This window comes from Chamaea fasciata, unplaced genomic scaffold, assembly GCF_029207755.1.
Source record: "Chamaea fasciata isolate MVZ Bird 193981 ecotype frontalis unplaced genomic scaffold, bChaFas1.0.hap1 SCAF_6, whole genome shotgun sequence".
Classification (NCBI taxonomy): Eukaryota; Metazoa; Chordata; class Aves; order Passeriformes; family Sylviidae; genus Chamaea; species Chamaea fasciata.
The window spans coordinates 5,002,233-5,024,912 of record NW_027094091.1 but is presented as its reverse complement, the minus strand read 5'-3'; the positions used below and the strand labels follow the sequence as shown (position 1 = coordinate 5,024,912).

Here is a 22,680-nt window from a genome sequence, read left to right as displayed (position 1 = left end):
CCCCAACTTCTCTAGACCTCTGAATTTCACTAGTTCTGTCCCATTCAGCTGTTATCCCCAAAAGGGGATTCATGATGGCAGCAATGACTGCAACAGCTTTCTTTGTTCGTTCACACATTTTTCGCTCTAAGGCATCAGAATTCTGTTGTATTCTTAAATACTCTTAATTTTAAAATGCACAGATTAAAGTGGCTACATCAGTGAACAAACCCAATGGTTCCTCATTCACTTTGAGAACTATTAAAAACCTCTCCATGGGTTTGCTTCATTTTCTTCTTTCCTTTTCTTCCTGTCAGTTCACTACCTGTTCTATTTCTCATGTCACACTGACTTCTCTATCCAGAGTTTAGTAAAGCCATTGATTTCAAGCAATCTGAAGTTGTTGTGCCTGCATTTCAGCCTTTTGAAACCACTCCTTTGTAAATATCAAGAAAAAGCAGCTGGACTGCCATTCCTGTTTAGTGGTCTGCTAAGACTGTCAACAGTGAAGAAGGAAGCATTTAAACTACATTACAGTCTTCGCACAAAAATAAATAGGTATAGTGGCTGAATACATTTAGGCTGGAAATATAAAGTTCTAGATTTTGGAGAGACAAAATTCTGGAACAGTCCTCAGTGGGAATTATTTTTCATATGAAGATGATAAATTATAAGAGAGACCACACGGCACGGGGGTATGTAATCACAGGAGAGGTCCCCTTTAGTCCCATGTACATAATATCTGATTCTCCCACTACTTTCTCAAACCTCCTGGAAAATTTCCCCTTTTCTCAAGGCTCAGAATAAATAATCAGACATACACAACTGTATCTTCTTTATCTCATATACGTTTTAGAGTGTAGTCACTAAAAAACAGAACCACAGTGTTTAAATAGATCTGTCTCTACCACTCTTAATTTTTTGCTTATTTTCTAAGATTTAGGCTGGAGACTTTGGGGAGATAATGATTATTTCTGTTCAGTCAAGAATCTAGTATATCTGGGGCACATAAATTATTAATTTTAAAATGTTCCCTTACAGCCAGCCATATACTGCAATGGCATCTGTAAAATGCTGTTCTCCCAATCTTTGCAAGTTATCTCTCAAAACCCATAGTCAGCAATTAGGAGAGTTGTTGATTATACTCTTCTTGAAATGCATTGTAAGTGCTAAGCACACATGCTAAAATATCATGTATAAAAAAAAAATGATGACAGAAAAGTTAAAAGACTATAGAGGAACTGAAATTTTAACATAGGTTTTAACATGTATTAGATCTTCTTGATACTGACCAGAATAAATATGCTTATTGAAAGTGCTGTGAATAGGAACAAAGATAAGACATGCATGCCTGCTGTGGAACAAAAGCTTATTTGTCCCTATCGAACTGAAGACATTTTTCAAGTTCACTCACCTATGAAATTATGACTCTAGAAACATGTCAAAGCTGGCCAGACATATGATCTATGGAACAGAGATTTTTGCAAATTGAAAGCTATCTAGAGGCATCTTTCGTTTACGCACCTATATTTCTCAAGTTAGAAAACGGCAGCTCAGAGGACGGAAAATGTCACTAACTTGTGATGACCAGTTCATTCTTTTGTTCTTCTGTTACAGCAGTCCCCTTTTGAACATGTGTACATTTTTATGCAGCTGCCTCAGTACCCAGTAAGCATAAAATTGTAGCAGAATAACGTGAAATTTCATGTAACTTGTATGTGAGCCAAAAATGTATATTGGCAGATGTTAAAAAAAAGTCTAGGATACTGCTCTTTAGGTAGCAAGTGATCATAATACCAACATAAATGGTTTAATACCAAATAAAAAGGTTTAATTTTTTTTGACTGGTTGTTTCAGTGTTCTTAAATTGAAGGTAAATACTTCAGCTGAAATATTTTATGCCTGGTAAAATATTAGAAAAATTGCTTCAAACTCTACATTGTACATGTACCAAAAATAAGAACAGATGCAGACATTCTTTAATTCTATCAATACTGTATAATTATGAGTTCTAAAAAAAATTTTAAATTTAAAATTTAAACCTTTAAAAATTACTCTAATGTACAGTGATATTGAACACAAAGGACTGGAATACATCTATTTCTACAAAAAGATGGTATTTCAAGTACCAAATATCTTTCATTTAATTATCACTGATGGATGCAATCAAGCAGACAGGCATGGAAGAATCCACAGTAATTGCCACTGGCAAAGTTCACCTTTCAAACCCACCAGCTCTTTATGGAACACACATTAGAAGCCAGATTCTACAGTTGTAACTACAGGTATCCCTGTACTGTAAAAAAAAATAAATAATTTTGCATTTCTTCACCACGAAGTGTATTCCCCCTTTCAGCTGCGATGCATTCGGCATAATCCAAGGGTCTGTATTTCAAACACAGCATGGAACACCAGTGTGAGGAAACAGTCCCCACAAAAAGAAAAATTGTGTTCTGCCATTCCTAAATACTCTTCCAGAGTCTCTACACAGACTCACTGACCTGGGGACAGACTGTCTACCTGATTACACAGACTTCAGGATCCGGAGATGTTGAGGCTTCTCAGATTCAAGAACCCAGTTTTTGGCATTACCACAATATTATCTGCCTTTCTGTTTTCTGGGCTGCTGGAGTGCTCAAGATGTGAGGAAGCCAGACAGGCAAGCTGGCCAGAAACCAGGCAGATTATTGATGGTAAAGCTGACAGTCTTCTGCCCAAGCCAAACGAATTTCTGCCAAATGTTTTGATTTGAACTTCCCAAGCACCCTTTAATAGGAAATTAGGATTTTAAAAAGCTCTTTTGCTGTCATGTTCTTGCCCTAAACAGAGAATTGAGGGAAATAACATGCCATATCTTTGATGAAAATTGCACCATTCAGAGTAGTATGTGCTTCATTGTATTTCAAAGTATGTCAAAGCTTGGGCAGTAAAAACCTTGTTATAAATAAATGATGTTCTGCCTTGTCCATTTAGAGTGAGCCATATGTGTGTACTATAAAACTGTGGGCAATGGATTCTTTTTGAAGAAGGTATTCTTCCAAAATAGTTAAGACCTTGTGATGACCCACCTCATGCAGTACTTTGTGCAGAAGTAGATCTAGAAAAAAAAAGAACACTTCTTTGCTTGCCTCATTTTATATTAGATTCAAAAGATTCCAAATCATCTGTGCATTATTAGATGCACTAAAAATGGGATTTCTGTATAGTAAAAAGTCCTGAAAATTCTTATTGAAGCATGTGAAGTCCTAAGCAAGACTAAAGAAAGTGCCAGTATTATGATTCCTTGTGGCAATTTTCAGCCGCCATTCAGGAGAGTCTTAGAAGCAAAAAGGACATTTTAATGTTGTGAAGGAATTCAAAAGAGACTCTTTCATCAGGGAAATGCTGCTGAGAAGGCTTATATCTTGCACTATGATCTAATGAAATAATACTATCTATCTTTATGTTCTTAATTTATAGATCTTAAAAATATTTTAAATTTCATGTCCATTCTACAAACAAGAAAAAGGAGATGTACATTTGTTGTTGCTTTCCTGAAAAAGTAGATCAGAAACATGATTGGAATCAGAATGCAAACATGCTGAATAGTAGGCCAGTACTTCTTGGATCACATTAAATGCAATAGAATAACACAGCACTGAAGTGTAATCCATTAAAACCCTCAAACACTGCTCTTTAGCTTCAAGTCCACGTCTTTCCCTTTACTGAGCTTTGTGACTGTACAACTGAGATTTCTCTCTGGATCATTAAACTCCAGGCTGGAAACTGCAAGTCAGCAGATTCTGTAATTTAAAGTTTCTGAATGGACAAAAGCTCATTAGATATGTAAAGACAAAGCTGACAGCTAAAGAATATTGCCAAATAAAAGTAAGAAGAGTAGGGATTTTTAAAAAGGGTGAAAGAACTATAGGTAAAGAGATGAAAACCATTTTTGGACTTTCAAAGCACTTAAGTGAATTAGGAGCACACAACCTACTGACACTTCTTTGGTTTAATGCTCAGTTACCGAATCTGTTACCTCACTTAGGTATTTCAGCTCCTGAAATAATTGGAAAAGACTAGGAGAAAAGAGTGTTCCTATTTAGTTTCATCTGAAAGGAATCTAGGTCAACTGTTCTCAGGCTGCTCTGTGATGTGAACTGAAACCGTTCACACCATGGTCTGGGACAATAGGAAGATCTGCTTCTGCAGTACTTCTGACTGGAAGTGAGATACCAGTGCAGATACACCCTTTTCTGCCTATTCAGATCAAATGAAATCCTCACTAATGACTGAAGAATCGCCAGCTTTGGACCCTTTTAGGACACCTTGGATTAGTTTTTCCACCAGTAGCAGGACTATTTGGAAAATACAGAGTCAGGGAGGTTGAAAGGAACCTTTGGAGGTTACCTGGTCCAGCCCTGCTGCTCAGAGGAGCCACCTGGAGCTGGTTGCCCAGGACATTGTCCAGATGGCTTTTTTATATCTCCAAGAATGGAGACTCCACAACCTCTCAGGGCAACTTGTGCCAGTGCTCTGTCAGAGAGAAACAGTGTTCCTTGACCTTCGGAGGGAATCTTTTCTGTTACAGTTCGTGCCCATTGCCTCTGGTCCTGTCACTGGGCACCACCACTTCCTCAAGATATATTTACATTAGTAGGATTCCCTGAGCCTTCTGTTCTCCAGGCTGAACAGTCCCAGGTCTCTCAGCCTGCTTTCATTGAACAGATGCTCCAGTCCCTTCATCATCTTTGTCACTCTTTGTTGCACTTGCTTCTGTCTTCTACTGGGGAGATGAACCATAACCAGATCCTGCACTCCAAGTAAGGCTCTCCCAGTGACGAATAAAGAGGAGGGAAATCAATGTCTCAGGCTGGTCTTTTGTGTTAAGAATAAGACAAGTTACTACTCTTCTGCTCTGACGGGGGTATATCTGAAAGTTCCAGAATTTTCTTTTTTCCTCTGACTCTGATGGCAAAGTAGAGACAAATTGAAAACTCTATCTTCAATCAGCAGAATGAAACAAACCTCCATCTTGAACATTCAAGTTTGGCAGCCTATGATAAGTGCAATGACAATTTTCAAGGTACCTCAGACCTGTAGACTGCCCAGGTCCATTTTCTAAAGGTCATCTTAGCAACTTCAATCATAGGGTGATAACTTTGAAGCACAATAAGGAGTTTACAGGTACGTTTGTTCTGCACCCTGCAGCTAGACCTGAAGATCAGCAAATTAATTACTGTGCAGTGCGTACTCTAAATTTCATTATTAGAATTACATTCTTCTTGCATTTTCAGAAAAAAGCCTCCTGTCATCATGTTTCCATAGTGGGATAATGTATTACCATTATTCATATGATAGCTAGAGTTTTTTTCTGTTATACTTGAAAAGTATTGATTTTTCTGAATTTGCTACAATTCAGACTAGTAATGGAGATCTGAATTTTACCCAATGAGGGCAGAATCTATGATTTTCTATATGTATAATCAACCATGAATCATTTTTATCTTTTGGGTATAATATTAGCTCTATACTTCATGCAAATTGAAGCAAAATAAGATAATAAAAATCCTTCTATGCTGTCCTACAGATGTCTTTCAATACACTACGCTTCCTAACTCTGAAACTCTGTCACTTCTAGACATTGCCTTCTCTGAACGGATATTGCAATCTCTAATAAATTGTATCATGGTTTTTAAAAATTAAAATCAGATTTTAACTCCTCTATATATAGGTCAAATGTTAACATATTATCTTAATTTGTTACAATGCCCTGAAAATATTGAGCTGAAATATTTCCCAGGTAGTTTGTTTAGATTAGATAGAGTTTTAAAGTTCTCATTTTGAACTAATACTCACAAGAGGGATCAATGATGAAATGAGACTAATATAGCAAATTGCACTGTTCAAATGAACGCAGCACGGGAATGTGAAATTAATTTTTTATTAAATGCTTGTGCTATAATGGAAGATACTTCTTGTAGTGATTCATTTAAAATATTTGTAACATTATGCTAATTGGTTTAGCCAAACATATTGGTGAGCTCAAAACTAGACCAAAGTTTGAGAATAAACACTTGGTGTGTACAGGAATAAATCCACTACTTACTGGAGAAGAGACCCAACTGTCTGCTATGTGCTCTCTGCTTGCTAAATTTGTACCAGATGCTGAGACAAACTCTGGCTTAGGGAAGAATGTTTGGAGTAAGCCAGATGAGAGGATAGAAACATAGGCATGAACTTTTACTAACCTTAATCTTGAGAATGCCATCATAAAGGTTTCTTAACATAAAAAAGCAGTAAACTAACTTAGAAATTACAGTATGGTATAATCTTATATGAAACATTAAATACTTCATTATGTAACAGCCCCTAATCTAAAGTACTTCAAACTGGTTTGTTTCCTTCTAAAACTTTGGAGGAAATATTATTTACTTTTACAGGACTCACACACTGGATGAGGAAATCTTGATAAAAAACCTAAATACAAATAACCATGGTAATGAATTCCAAATGAGTATATCACGTTTTATCTAAATGAGAGCCAGTGGTGGAAAGCATTCAGAAAAATCTGCTTAGTATACATTTTCTTAATTGTGAGAATCAATGTACTTCTTCCCGCTTCATTAGTTCTTTATTCTCTGAGAAATCACAGGATATAGAGAGTAAAAATGGGTGGAAGGAAAAGAGCAAGAGAGATTGTACTTACCTGAGAATTCCTGGATCTGAGAATCTTCTACTTCAAACAACAGTTCATCATGGATCTGGGCAATTAACCTGAAAAATTTCAGACATCAGATAACATACGCAAAAAATTTTGAACGATGCCTTCCATTAATGGTCAAGTTAAGGTGAAAATAAACACCTAATGAAAATTTAAAAATCATTAATGGATTTAAGAACTGCCCCTCCCTATATTCTGGAAACACAAAGGCCATGGTTGGAAACCCAAATTGTGCTTGCCATCTTATAAATGCCATTCAGGGATTTGATGACATGACAAGGTTTTACTTAAAACCAACACAATTTGCAGAAAAATGGGAGAAATTATGGAGACAGACTATGTTTTGTTAATATAGCTTGGTTGTTTGAACTGGAGATAAAGAAGAAATTCTCCTGCATGAGGGTGGTGAGGCACTGGAGAAGTTGTGGATGCCCCATCCTTGGCAGTGTTCAAAGCCAGGCTGGACGGGTCTTGGAGCAACAGGTCTAGTGGAAAGGGTCCCTGCCCATGGCAGGGGGTTGAACAAGGTGGTCTTTATGGTCTCTTCCAACCCAAACCATTCTGTGTTTCCATGATTTAAATTAAATGTCACCTGTAGATTTTCTTAATACCTTTTCTTAATAATAGCAGTTATTCAAGTAAATAATCCTTTACAAATGGCTGAAACATCAATATGGTTATGACTTACAACTTTTCACAGCTTCTTAAGATAGTTTCACGCAGCCTTAAATTACAATGTGACATTGACTAACAGTGTGGTGAGCTCTAATAATAGATCTTAAATTATTAGTCACTTACAACACAGTCAGAAGCAGAGTGAAAAAGATTAACATATTTCTAATAGGAAATTAGGACACAGGACACAAAAAAGAAATAGATGAAAAGACCAGGATCATCTATAGCAAGAGAATACAGTTACATGAAAAGTTGTAATTTCTAATTCAAGTAAATTAATTAAAGCAAGAGTGTCCTCATAACCATTGAAATGACATGCAAAAGCTATAAATCAGAACAGTGAATATTAAAGATGAATAAACAGTCAACCAATGGAGTAAGAAAATAGTCTATTAAACCAGTGCAAAAACAACACGATAGACTGGTTTTGGTTTGTTCCAGAGTACTGTCTCATGCCTTCAGTCAGGATTAGAGCACCATATATTCTGAATATCTGGTGAGGAAAAGTCCTTTCTTAGAAGAACTTACAACATACATAAAATCGTCATAAATTTATCAGGATTTAGGAATGAAAGAATAGGATTTTCAAAACCTCTCAGCATTGTAACAACTGATCACCTCACCTCAATGCTAAAAGTAAAACAGGAGGAGCAGGGTTGGACCAGAATTAAGTGCTACCTTATGTGTCTGAAAACCTGTGGAAGCAATATAAATTAACTGAATTTTTCTCTCTAGACAGCAAAATAGACTTGATATAACTCTACATGCTCCAGTTCCCCTACTGAAAGCAGCCCAGCTCCTTTACCTTAGCTCTCCATCATGGCTAAAGGACCCTGTTTCTCATTCACATCATCCTGAACAGCACAGCCCATGAGCTCACTTGCATTGCCAGTTAACTCAGGACCTGCACGGAGCTGCAGAGTTACATCTGCCCCATCTTACACATCTAGTGATTAATTTGAAGTTCAGGACCATGTTCTGTCTGTTAAATACAGTCGGCATTGCTGGCTCTCTATCTAGCTCTGCTGCTCTCCTAACCAATGCCTTCAGTTAGAAAATGGGAATAATATTTCTGAGATCTAAGAAATGAGTATTTCTAGTACACTTCTATTTTCAAATGAAAGATATTACAGAAGATTTAATTAACAGTAAACGTGATTTCCTAGACTGATGCCTAGAATGAAATAGTATACATTATTTCCTCCTTAATGTTCATCAAACAAGGCAGATATTTTTGATGATGTTTTATCTCCTTTTCTTACATGTTTCACAGCAAATAATCAGTTCTGGTCTTACAGTACAAGGCCACCTGTATTTTTTCAGGCTTGCTTAAGTAATAACACTTGCATGCAATATTCTGTTCCACAGAAGGAAGCATTCAATTTGACATCAATAAAGATGAAAGAAAAAAAATCAAAGCAATTTGTACATTCAGAATTTACAGCTTTCACCATTCCACTGCATGCACCCACCCAGCTATTGCATACTCTGAGTGAAAGAAGCTTGAAAAAGCCCCTGTGCTTTTGCTTAAGAGCTTAATTGAATCCTCTTCACTTTGAAGGAATGTTGCAATAGCAAGCTCCTCTCATTATCTTGTGCTAAAAGGTACGGTCAACTGGATTAGAAACTGGAAACCAGGCAGAGACTAGTATATTTTAAATTCTACAGATGATAAGAATGCCTTTGATTTAGAAACTAGTATTTCATTAACTGTGTTCTTGCCTGACTGAAAATTAGGCATTGTTTTTGATGAGTACACATATTATTTCCTTTACTGAGAAATGTGACTTGCATCTGAGCATGCCAGTGGTGTGGAACTAGAAACAGTGCTACAGCCTGACCCTTCAAATGCAGAAATATTTCTGTGACTCCCAGTCTGAACATGGCTTTCGACACCACTTTAGTGTGCCCAGCATACAATAGCCATCTTAAACTATTATGCTGCACAATAGAATTTTAAAAAGAAAATATTTTTCATTTTCTTAACACTACATTGATCATTCTTCCACTTTCCTATAAAGCAACACAGAGAATGAATTTTCAGGCCTCCAATGGATCCACCCAGTTATTACTACTATATCATAATCATATTAATGAATTATATATGCCAAAATTAATTAAACTGTTCTCTAAAGATTTTTTTCAGAGTATTCTATCTATGAAGCCATATTGTTAGAGCATACTTTTCCCTACTACCAGGCCAGTTGTCTAATAAAAGAACTAATGAGGATTTTGTTTGTTACTGGAAATCAATATATTCCAGGTCTGGACTCCTCTGTTCTAAAGTGCAGAATTGCAAGGTTTTCCATGACTACTTCAAACACCTAGAAATAATTACACTATTGAACTGACCTCAACAAACAGCTGTTACCTTATTAGTGAGCAACTGCATTTTTCTTTGTCATTAAAGGAAACAACTTTCTGTCTAAACTCAAAAAAAGAACACTGTGTTATGACATGCTGCAGGCTCCAGTGCAGGTATATTCACTAGAAGAGGCCAGTGTAGGAGAGGGGGGAAAAAAAGACAAGATTGTCATAGTAGTCTTCATCAGAAGGAGGTTTTTAACAGTGACATGCAGCGCTTCAGGATGTTAGAATGTGCCAAGAGATGCTCAAACTAATTAAATTCATGCTTCTTCTACAGACAAGGGACTAAGGCTGGTTCTGACCTAGATATTCTGAGCTCACACTTGGAAAACCCCAGCTCTGTGTGTTGACTTTATGGGGGTGCCACCTCCCAAAACAGCTGACCAGAAGTCAGACAGAGATTAACCCTCTGTACGTTTTTGTGATGTGCTTTTTGCATTACCAGGGAAATTTTTACTGCTGTTAACAACACATCCAAAGCATAACATGGTTTAGCTTTCCAGACTGGTCTGTAGGAAGATAATATAAAATATAAAACACCAACAGTTTAGTGGTGGACTTGGCAGTGCCAGTTTAACAGTTGGACTCAATGACCTTAGGGGTATTTTCCAACCTGATTCTGATCCTCTATTACATTGAGCTGTTTTAAAAAATTGAATAGAAAATAAATTTTAAAAGGTTTTAAACTGGGCAGCTGGAAAAGCTTTAAAAAAGAGGGTTTGATCATCATGCATAACATAGCAGGACTCAATGATCTTAAAGGTCTTTTCCAACCTAACTGGCACTGTAATTTTGTAAGGAATCGAGGGCACCTTATTCTGACCAAGAGCCAGGCTGAGAGCCCAGAGTAAAGTTTAAGATGGTTCCTGTTGGACACTCCTGTATCTTCAGAAAAAAAAATGGTGCAGCACAAGGTCACAGGTCTGATTCTGAACTACTAGAGCACTCCAGTGTAAAATTTCCACACCAAATGACATATTTGATTTCTAACTTGAAGATATACTGAGAATTAAATCATATCTGAACAAGAGATTTCCTAAAGCAAAAGGATCATCTTTGAAGAAAGAGCAAAGAAAATGAATAATTTGAAATCCATCATAACTTAATGGTTTAGGTAAAAATTCTTGTGAAAAAAATCCTATAATACATCTTGAGAATTTAAAACAATGTTAGTAGTTATGTATTTATATACAATGAAAATATAAATATTATAGAGTTACTAAAAGTACATTGCTTAAAATAGGGCATGGTAGCAAAATAAACTTTGAAATAAGCTTTTTTAAAATATTCTCTAAAATATTTTCTAAAATATTTTCAAAATATTTCTCATTTTCTATTCCCACAAGGTTTTCATCTTATTTAAAAAAGCACTATATCTCTGACCACTGAAATGAAGGTCATACAACCGTATCAGATTTCATATCCCAAATATTAATATCCTTGTCTCTCATCTTATGTTATTGCCCTTTTTTGATATAATCAAATCAATCAATAAAATAATAATCCAACCAGTAACACCACATTTTTTGCTTTGAATTTGCCAATAAATGCCTAATGGGAGACTTCAAAATTGCAGATATGGGAGTACACAGTTAAAAGCTTTGTATATAAAGTTTAAAAATAAACCCAAAACGCATAAAAACTGTTAAGTGGTTAGGCAAAAAAAAAAAAAAAAAGAAAAAAAAAGTATTTTGAAATCAGACCAATGGGGGAATATGGGGGAAAAAAAATCCACCCAAGCCATCAAAACCAAAGAAACAAATGAAAATATGTTTCATGTTTTAAATGAAAAAAAAAATTAATTTAACTTGAAAAATTGACACATTCACACTTAATAAATTAATATATAATAAAATACAATTTTGAGTTAAAAGACACGTAATGAAACACTTTGCCAGAAAAAGCCAGAATGGCTGCTCATGTAATAAATACTTGCATGGATTTTAAGAACACCTAAAAATGATGACATACAATGATTTTGTGGGAAAACTTTTAAACCTTACATTTCAGGACTCAGACTCATCCCCACAAGCAGAGGAAGATGAAAATCTGCAGACAGGCGACTCTACTACAAATCTTACACCTCCCTCCTGAAGCATCTGCTACTGGCCACACTCAGTGATAATGGACCAGATGGAAGCTGGATCCAATTCGTCTTAGAAATATCTATGTCCCCTATACTGAAACACTCTTAATTTATTTTCTGATACTGCTAATAGTACCTGTGGTTTAATTGTGCCACAGTTTCCCCACAGAAGCCCACAGATTGCAGTGGACAGAATTCCTATTCTCATGTAAGTAAGGAACAAGATTATCGGCATATTGTAATATTTTGTAGAATTTTCCCTTTTTAATTTTTTTTTTTTTGAAGCTGCACCTATGTGGATTCCTAAAGTTGTAATATAAAAGTTATAGCTCAGGATACATCATGCCTGAATATATGTTACTTGCATTAACTTTAAGCTATGTCTTTCAGTGTTTTCATGATAAAGACCAAATCATTTTAACATTTTAACCATAAAAATTCAGCTAGCCTGTGAAATGGGTTTTCTCAGCAGCTACATCATGAAGAGTGGAAAACTGAACAGATGGCTAATTAAAGATAATAGAATTTTTGCATGTATCCAAAATGTTTGAAAACATACCAATCTAAAAGGTGACCTACAAAAGGGTTTTATAAATGAAATATATTTATTTGTGTTGAACGTCTTACATGAAGGAATAGTGAAAAACCTGCTACACGATGCATGTCCTTTTTGGCTGTGACATTTCTGCACATTAAATATACTTGGCTCTTTCTATAAAGAATAAATTACTCTGACTGCTTTGGCTCACTGTGCTTGAAGTGTTCAGGTAACAGTTCACCATCTTGTGGATACATGCAAAATACTGCTTTGGTTGCTTGAGGAAAGTGATGATTTTTCTAAGTTACAGCTTGCATAAAAATTCAATGTTATTTGGCTACTTTGGGAGGCAAAGAGCTACATATTGGACATCAGCTATGGAGAGTGCAATATGACCTCAGAAGTTTCCTTCTGCTACAGAAACGAAAGCATTCGTCTGTGAAACAATAATCTTACTCTCCTCTAAGCAGAATCCAAAACTTATCTTTCCTTTGTGGTTCAGTTTCTCCAGTATTAGGTGAAGGATAAAAGTTAACCATCTTGCTGAAGTTAATATACTAAGGTAGTTTGGGCACATACTGAGTGGCAATTGTGGGTAGAACACCAGAGTAAAAAGCATTTATTTGAAAATCCTGGTTAACTGCTAGAGAAGAAACATGAGTGAAAACGGTTCTTTAACTCCTGAAGAAACAGATAAAGGGCCGTAAGATTTACAAGCAGAATTAAAGATCAACACAAATAGCAGCACTAAGAATTTTAGTTAACGTATGTTTGAAACTATGATGTAATAAGGAAGTTGGGTTTATAAATATGCCTGTATGAATCTGAGAGATTATAAGCAGTTTATAAAGTAATAATTACTGAATCCCTACACACCTTATAAAAATGCCTCTAGATTCATGTGTTGTACTATAATTGAAGCCACTTTCAAGAAATGAATCATTTGTGATTTATCACATGACTTGTATCTGAAAAAAATCCAGGTCATATAAAACAATACTTGTTGCTGGGACAATAAGAGCTATTTCCAACTAATTTAGCTGTTTCTAACTAATCTGTAGAAGTGAGTTGCATTTATAGCTCACCAGCAGAGAAATCATTAGGTGTTCATTCCTTGAGGAAGACATACAAAACTCCAACATCCACTGCTATTGAAAAGCAGCTGGGACCAACCAAGAAAATAAAGCTTTTGCTTTTATTTGCTGGTGGCTTCTCCTTTTCAGATTACTCCTTTGTATTTGGCCTATGGTTGAACCTGTCTCTTTAACTAGGCTCCAGGCATACTGAGAAGTAAAGATGTGTGTGTGGCACAGGTCCAGTGCTGAAGGAACAATACTTTCATGCAAAAGCAGAATTGGTGGATTCACACCAAATTACTCAGTAGTTCTGTAGACCTGTTAAAATTCATGTGCATGTTGTTGAGATACTGAGATGTCCATAAAATACCAGGTAGACTTTGGGTAACATCAGTGCTTCTTCAGCTTACAAAATTAAAATATCTACAAGCAATGCTATAGGCAACAATTCTTCCACAGTTTGCCAGCATCCTTCTTTCTCACCAAGTTTCCATGTGACTGTCACTGCAGTGATGTTTTAAACACCAAAAAGAAACACAACTGTTCATCTGAGTTCACCAAGTTCACCTTTGCACTCTTGTCAATCCCAAAAATCTTTCTTTTACCTGCTACTGTATGCCTTGATCTCATTTCAAAAGTTTCTCTGCTATCATCTGCCTGCAGGAAACATTGTGTGGAGGTTCTATGGATTGCATCAGACAAGTAAAAGCTGGCACTTCAATAATTTATGCTAGCACCACATTTTCAATGAGCAACTTGGCCAGCTGCATCAGAACAGCTTAAGAAAGATCTAGGTAATATGGGAGAAGTCTGAAAAATTTTGATTACTTGTCAGCACCACACAAAATGCTGAGATATTAACACTGATGCCAGTAGTCAACTCATACTAATATTAGATCTGTACCATATATATTACATTTAATACTACTTATCCTGATTTCTGTAAAATTGCTTCCAAGTAACTGATTGACTTGTTATTGGCAACTGCATAAGCTGCTAGGCTTGTATTTGAGTTAAAAGATAAAGAAACATAAAGAGAAAAATGAAACCGCTAGTTGACAGAATCAATCAGTCACAGTAGAATATACTGTTTCATCAAGAATGCCTCTCTGATGAAGCATCATGAAAATGTAACTTGATCACCTTTCCTAACTTCCAAATACAATATCATATATGCAAACAATAACTGAAAATCTACCGACTGCTAGTCACAAAAAAATGAAGCTTCACGCTATTGGGTCAGAGCTTGCTCACTGCTGAACAGCCTCCAGCACAGGAACAATGAATGCAGTGTTGTGAGTGAAGACTGTAAACATACCTGCAAACTAACACTAAAAACTGTAAGACCTTATTTAGAATTATTTTTTCATTTTTTCTAAGGTAAGGAAGACAAAATGTTGAGCGTTAGCCAAAACCTAGCTATGCTTAATAGGATACTGTCTCCCAGTGCAAATGTTCATAATCACTTCTAAAGCATGTAAAAATGATATTTCTCTTTGATATGCTGTTCAAAGTGAAAACCCTGTTTCCAAAATCAGAAATTCTAACAGGGAAATAAAGATACTTACAAGGGGATGAAGACAGAAGAAAAGATAGTAGTGTGCTATCTTTGGAATAAATATGATCTGATGGGGTGATAATAGGAGATTGATTTTATTTCTCATTTTGGAAGAGCTACTGAACGTTCCCACTGTTGCAATAGCACCAATTATGTCCACGCTTCCTTTCAACAATATTTTTCAAACGGCTTCATAAAGGATGTTAGGATCATTATCCTGGCCTGACTGATAAGAAAATCAAGAAAAAGACCACTGAAAAAATAACTAACTGAATGCCACCTGGCAGACAAGCAGAAACACAATATTTCTAGTTTCAGTCCCATATTCTTTTGGCAAGATCCTTCTGATGTGTTTCAAATGCCACTGCCCAAGCAGAAAAGTGTTCACAGAATTTACAAAGGCATTGATTGTGCTTTTCTGACAAGCCTGGCCTGTTAGTACCTACTAAATATTACAGCAAGGAGCCATTATTGACTACAAAAACACTCTGCTCTAGCAAAGCCATCCAGTTGTTAATGGCTGGCAGAAGTTCAAAACCCCTGTTTAAAACAGTCTATCCTTTTCAAATGCCTTTGCAGTGTTGGTCTTCCCCAGCTGTGGCATTTATGATAGGACCAAGCAGGATAGGCGGTGATATTTTTCTTTTCTCTGGTGTAGCCATTCCCCTATGCTTTCAGAACACCAGGATTTTCAACATGTACAGCTTCAATATTTCCCCAAGTCTGTTATCTCCTTAGCCATTTGGTGACATTGCTTCTCTAAAAGAAATAGTTTTGAGAAAGAAAAGAAACAAGCAACATTTTCTGTTGAGAGAAAAAAACATTCACAAGCTTAATCAGACATGACATTAGTAGCAAAAAACTTTGGCTTTCTCAGAATTACAATGAACAGCCAGTTGCTGAACCTAAAGATCTGTGTGCCAGGCAGGAACTACAGAATGTTGTATGTTCTTTGCCCTCACACCACCTCCACTTCCCTCCTCCACTAAAGGCTGTTGGCTGCTCCTCTATCACTCATCTAACTCAGTTATGCCTGCTACTGCTGCAGGGATTTTCGTCCATGCCACAGATGACAGATTCTGGGCTTTTCATTCAATTCAGGTAGCAAAATGAATTATAATCAGTGCAATCTGCCTGAAAGTGTACAATGCAATATGTGATAGTGCATCATCCAACATTTAATATATAAATGTATCATTGTCTGAGTGCAGGCAGGATCTCCACCAAATCTCACACATTTTCAGATTTGTACCAGTGGGCCACTAACTGGTTTTTTTGTGTTTTGTTTTTTTTTTTACTAGTTTAATGGCATTTTGCTTAAACAGTTGCAAGAATATTTAAGAGTCATTCAGAAATTGTTTTATTTTTAGCATACAAATGAGTCCAACTACTTTGAATTCAACAAATTCAACTTTTATTTGTAATTAGAAATTGTATTTTCAGACATTGATCAAATAAGACAACACTGCTGTGTGTAAACTATACACACACTAACACACACAAAGTACTTATAGGGTTAGATAATCCCCATAATTTCCAAATACATTCAGAAGGACAAACTCTATTTCTTTGTACTGAGCTAAACACCCACAGAAGTCCTCAAAGCATGATTGCTACAGCTAAGTTGTTATCATCCTTTCTAGATGACAACAGAAACATTGATGTTCTGCACCACTTGCACTACTCTGCTTTTGTCTGACCTTCTACTGAATGAATTCTTGTTCTTCTGATTGCTTGCTACAAAAACTTTGCATTACCAAAGATGAGAAACCAGTTATTTGGGGTTTTTTCTACATGATTGACTTCAAAGTCTCTTTCTAGTGCAGCAAATAATAATGCTCACTGGATGTCTGGACCAACTTCTCCACAGGAAAAGTTGACTTCATTATTTCTGCTACTGGCATAAAACTCTTTGAGGACATTCTGTGATCTCCCACCCAACTTTAAGCAGTCACAACAGAAGAGAATCATGATGACCGAGCTTTTCTTTAAAGAAAAGCCATCTATACAAGAATTAAAAAAATGTTCATTTATTTTGTTTGAGCACTGGTTTCCTGGTTCCTGTTTTTTTTCCCAGCCCATTGAATGTTCCATTCCCACTGTACAATACACTCAAATACAGGAAGGATATGATCAGTGGGCTTGATTTCAAAGGTGCAGAACTACCACTAAATTAGATCTGACCAAGTTTAAATGACCCCAGGGCTTCAACACCTTAGGATGCATTTACAGATCCAACCATTAAAGCACAAAGATATAACTTTAAATGTATGAAACCACTCCACATGTCCTTGCTCGCTAAAAGATTCAGAAGTACACATGGTAGTTCTAGAGCTACTTAAAACACCAGAAACACATTAATTTTAACTAGTTTTGTTTTAAACCAAAGAGTTTTGCAGTAATTCATTACTAACCTGGCTGTTAAAGTTGGAGAAAAAACAACAGAGGCAAAAATCTTCACCATAGCCATTTTACAAAGATCAGCTGCAGAGCCTACAAAAGAAAGTGATCTGTTTTTAATTTAAAGCCTGCAAAAGAAAAATGTTCTTCTTGGAAATATGGCATAGGAACAAAAAACATCTGAAGATTCTGAATTACAAGAATTTTCAAAACTAGCAGATTCAATTAATGTAATATGTGAAACAGATTATAAGATTAATAAATAACAGAGGAAGTAATTACATGTTAATTAAAACTAGAAAAAAACAATATGAAATTATGTGTTAATTAAAGGTGAATTTGTCATTCATGACTATACGTTGAAAAATTGCTTTCTCTTTAAAAAGGTATGAAATTATCTATCTCTAAGCTTTAATTAAAATTTACCTATTAATCAATTAAAATTTAATGTCACAAAAGGTCAGAACATTCTTTCAGTGCTGCATTTCAATTTGGAGCCTTAATTTTGCACTTTTTCATATTTCCATGTCTATGTAATGTATATTCATTACATTACAGTGTTAAAAGCAGTGGTGCATAAAACAGTGTAATGGCACAGAATAGATGACACATTTCTGGTCATCAAGAGGCAGAATAATTCTCCAGGCCTGCAGTTTGGTGAAGGGCTCTGTTCTGATCCAAACCTTTTACACAAAAGATTTATCTGATAAAATACAGAAACAATTCTTTGAGTAAAGAGTGGAAACCATAATCCTCCTTGTCCCATTAAACATTCTAAATGTCCTAGATCATGGTCCTTTTTACAACCCTGTAACTCAATGAATTCTGATTTTCTTCTTCCAAATGTTTCAACTTTCAGAATAGGGGCAGAGAACAGCCAGGTAGCCAAATGACAAGGGCTGAAAGGTCATCAGAGAATTGCAGAGTATCTCCAATCAGAAGGGACCCATAGAGATCATCAAGTCCAACTCCCTGCAGGACTCTAAATCTGAACTGTATGACTGAGAGCATTGTCCAAACACTCCTTGAGCTCTGTCACGCTTGGGGCTGTGACCACTACTATGGGGAGCCTGTTCCAGTGCCCAACCACCCTCTGGGTGAAGAGCCTTTTCCTAGTATCCAGCCTAAACCTCCCCACAGCTTCATGCCATTCCCTCAGGTCCTTTACCTGTCACTAGAGAAAGGAGCTCAGCACCTCCCCTCCACTCTCCCCCCTGAGGAACCTGTAGACGATGATGGGGTCACCCCAAAGCCTTCCCCTCTCCAGGCTGAACAGCACAAAGGACCTCAGGTGCTCCCTGTAAGTCTTATCCTCAAGACCTTTCACTATCTTGGTGACTCTCCTCTGGACACAGTCTGACACTTTGATGTCCTTCATATATTGAGGCACCCAAAACTGTACACAGGACATGAAGTGGGGCCACACCAGCACAGAGCAAGTGGGACAATGACTTGCCAGTGAGGCTGTGCCTGATGACCCCCAGGATACAGTGGGTCCTCTTGGCTAGGGAAGAAAATCTAAGAGAATGAGGACAAAAGATTATCATCTCTTCTTTCTCCAGTCATCTATGACAAACTGCCTCCTCTGAATCCTATGCTGAGATTCTGTTTTGCACATTAACTGTACCAAGGGCAGACCCTCAGCTGATGATCGAGATGGTGATGTCTGACTGCAGGTTTAGCCTCAAATACCTGTCTTGTTTCCCTGTTCAAATGATGTGTCAAATTATACAACACATCCCAAAAAGGGCCAACTGATACAAAAAGTAACAAAGGATGTTTCAGCAAAGGTCAGGGAAATACCTTCTTAGTGACTGTGAAAATAAAACTATACTGAGCGTTTAGTCCATCACAAAAGATATGTTCTAGATATATTCTTTATGAAACATTGTAGAGTAATAAAATTTGAAAGACTTCTCAAAATATTTTTTTACTGAAATACGAATTTTAGCGGTATTCTATTTTAAACTTTTTAAATGAAAATAGTTTTAAATAAATAATTAAAGATAAAATGAGCTGTTTTTCTATATATTCTGTGGGGGTAGGTACAACTGAATAATAACTGAAGAATAAGATGCTGTATATTGGTGAAAACTATTAAGCTGGAAAATATTCAAAAAGAGAAAAAATACTATGAAAAAAGTGTGAGAAATCAAATTGTAATAATTCAAAGCTGCAATCCTACATTCCTCTCAATATTGTTATGCATCTGAAGTGTTCTGCTATCATTTGCTCCTACCATAATCAAAATGTAAATTACTTAAATTAATTAGACTATTAGGTGTAACTATAAAACACATATTAAATGCAGCTTAGTACACTAAATGTCATAAAAGGTTTTATCATAATTTAGAAAGTTTTTATAGTCTTCAAATATTATCTTATGGCTGAAATCTTAAAATTAAAACATCATGGTAGTCTACAATGAATTTTTTTATAAAATTTGGGAATACTGAATATTTTAGAGTTTTTAATCCTCACTTCACCACATCTTCTATTATTACATTCTGAGTGACAATTACATTATTTTTCATCAGATTTGTCCTCCAGTATCACTTGAACTGACAGTGAAATCTGACAATCTTATTATTGTAGGTACATAGAAGTGAGTGTCCCATAGACAGTCCTGTGACAGCCTTGCTCCAGCTCTTGGGACAGATGGACATAGCAAATGCTGCTCAGAAGGCCGTGTCTCTTTACCCATACTACACTGTGTGCCCTGCAGGACTCACAGAATGAGAATTAGAATTCTAGACCTGTAGCTATCTTTGCAGAGACAGTACTTAAGGACTGTCAATCACAACATAAATACTTACGTCATTTTAAAAATGAAACATTAAAATGAATAATATTTAGAAAGAAAAGTGATACTTTCAAAAGGCAAATTCAAATAACTTTAAAGGGCATGCCATCACTACATCTAGAAAGGATGTTTTCCTTGCCTGTAAATTGTACGGTTCCAGGATAACTTAAAGAAAACCCGGGCAGCATCATCTAATTAAAAAAAATAATTCTTCCAAGGGACAGCTTTGTAGGAGGGATCTCAGTCGTGGGCTGACAGCTCAGGTTTTTTTTCCCTTTGAGACGCTAAACTCTGTACTCAACTGAGCCCCAGGTGACTTAAACGGAGTATGTTAATGCATCAGATTAACTAACATGTGAGCACAGAATGATGACTTTTACATTTCCAATCTATATGTTAAATGGTTTTCTGTGGAATAAAACGACCTTTTTTTCTCGCCCTCCATAGAATTAAGTTTGAAAGTTTCTGCAAAGAATGAGCTGGATTTCAAAACATGTAATAATAATGCACAATTATTGTAACATTCTATATTTTTGAAACTAAAGCTATCTGGCAAAATGAAAGCTGGAATCTGTAAGAAACATAATCACAGACACCCTTCTGGAGTAACATACTATAAAAACCAGAAAGGAAAGTGTTTAAAGAAACAATGCATCTGAAGAACGGAACTCTAGATATTCTCTCTATACATAGTTTGTATCAATGCCTATGTTTAGCTATCACACAGCACTCTAGTGTATTAGAACATTTATACTGTTGCTGATATTAATATTACTATTATTATTATATTATTCTGTTTACTGGCAATTTCCAAGGTAGATGGAATATATAATTTTAACTTCTTTTTCACAGTAAAACTCACGCCTACTCTAGTAGTCTACTGGAATATTCATTCTTCTGAGATTATCAGAGTTGTTGCCCACTCTGTAAAGGCAAGCAGGGACAGAGACAGGTGGGTAGACAGGAAGGTAGGGAGGCAGATCTTTACCTTGAACAACAAAATTGACAGCCTGCCTCTCTGCTTGAGCACGTAGCTTGTAATCCTGTGCATTGATATTGGCCAGTGGCCTTTTGCGCCCCATTATGGAAACCACGTAACCTTGCAGGATTTAAATAAAAATTACTATTATTTGACACAGAGTGAGTAAAACTAAATTTCTAAAATTCTTTTTGAAGACAATAGAGATTTTTATAATTACGTGTTGCCTGAGTCAATTTAATATCTTGTCCTCTGAAAATAGTCAGAGCTTACTTAAACCTTCAACACTGACTGTATTTTTGGTTTAAGAATGATTTCACTCAGAGAACTGGCACATGTTATACAAGGAAAATTTTTGTTCTTTAAGGCTGTCAAATTTTTATTAGGAATGTCTACTGATAAACCAGCAAATTCTCTCTGTGGGAGATGAAACTATAAATACCTAGTAGAATTAGCTATCTATTAGCAGCCATAATTAGAGCTTTCCACACAATGAATAGTTTACTTGGGAATAGTAAAGAAAAATCAATTTGTAGAGTAATTAAATCAGTAATGAATATTTCCCAAAAATATAAAATAGTTCTTTTAGGCGAAAAAAAAAAATTCCATTTATCTTTATGTAGTATTTCTGTGTTCCTTTCACAGCCAAACTTCCTTAACTCGAGTGTGGTTTTTCTAGTTTAAAAGAAATATAAAAATATAGTTAAAGCTTTATATTAGGCCTAATGACATATTTTGCTAAAAAACCCTATTTGGAGGGCAAGTGAGAGGAGTTGGGAGAGGAAAAGACATGTGAGGATCCTCTTCTCAAAATAACACACACAAAACTTAGCTTATCTTCAAAAATAAACTTCTATTCTTATTTTAAGAAATATGAAAAATCACCCATGTTAAAAATACATCTTGAAAAAATTTTTCTTTATATTTCTAATCACCTTGACTACCCATGAATTGTCGCTAGATAGCATGGAAGTTCAGACCGACACAGTTTCATCTCCTGTGCTGTGCAAGCACAAGTGGTGAGGAGACCTTTTCAAACAAAAAGTTATCACCTTGTTATGGACAACACATACCCAGGCTTGTGTGCATAGGATAAATTAATTCAGCTTTCTATGAATTAGTGCATTTCCAGGAGCGCTGATACCAGAAGTACTAGTTTTGAAACAAGGAACAGAACTATCTGGAAGTTAGAGAATTCTTTGGCAAATCAGACTTCCCAATTCAACTAACATTTTCCATGAAGAATAGTATTTAAAGATGGAATTCTTGAAACATTGTATTCTTAGATAAAATTAGATTTGCTGTAATATCCGGATTTCTGTGAGGTGTGACTCCTCATAACTCAGCATCATCCCCCAAACAAACACCATCATTCATGTAACAGTGGCAGAGAAGGTGCCTGGTGTCAAGGACTAATCTGCAAATGCATGCCCAAAAGAGGTCTTAATGTAGTCTTTTCAATATATAAATAATTTCATAAAAAATAGCAGTACAGTAATATATACACTAACAAATA

At 35.9% G+C, this 22,680-nt stretch overlaps 1 protein-coding gene across 1 annotated transcript in view; it reads right to left on the bottom strand.

The window, feature by feature from the left end:
• The window catches only part of POLN (DNA polymerase nu), an 87,398-nt gene that overhangs the window by 4,997 nt on the left and 59,721 nt on the right, over positions 1-22,680 (bottom strand). The window contains exons 20-22 of the mRNA XM_066184921.1: positions 21,174-21,284; positions 17,397-17,475; positions 6,668-6,735 (exon numbers count right to left, since the gene is read on the bottom strand). Coding sequence (XP_066041018.1) covers positions 6,668-6,735; positions 17,397-17,475; positions 21,174-21,284 — 258 coding nt within the window. The remainder of the gene's footprint in view (positions 1-6,667; positions 6,736-17,396; positions 17,476-21,173; positions 21,285-22,680) is intronic.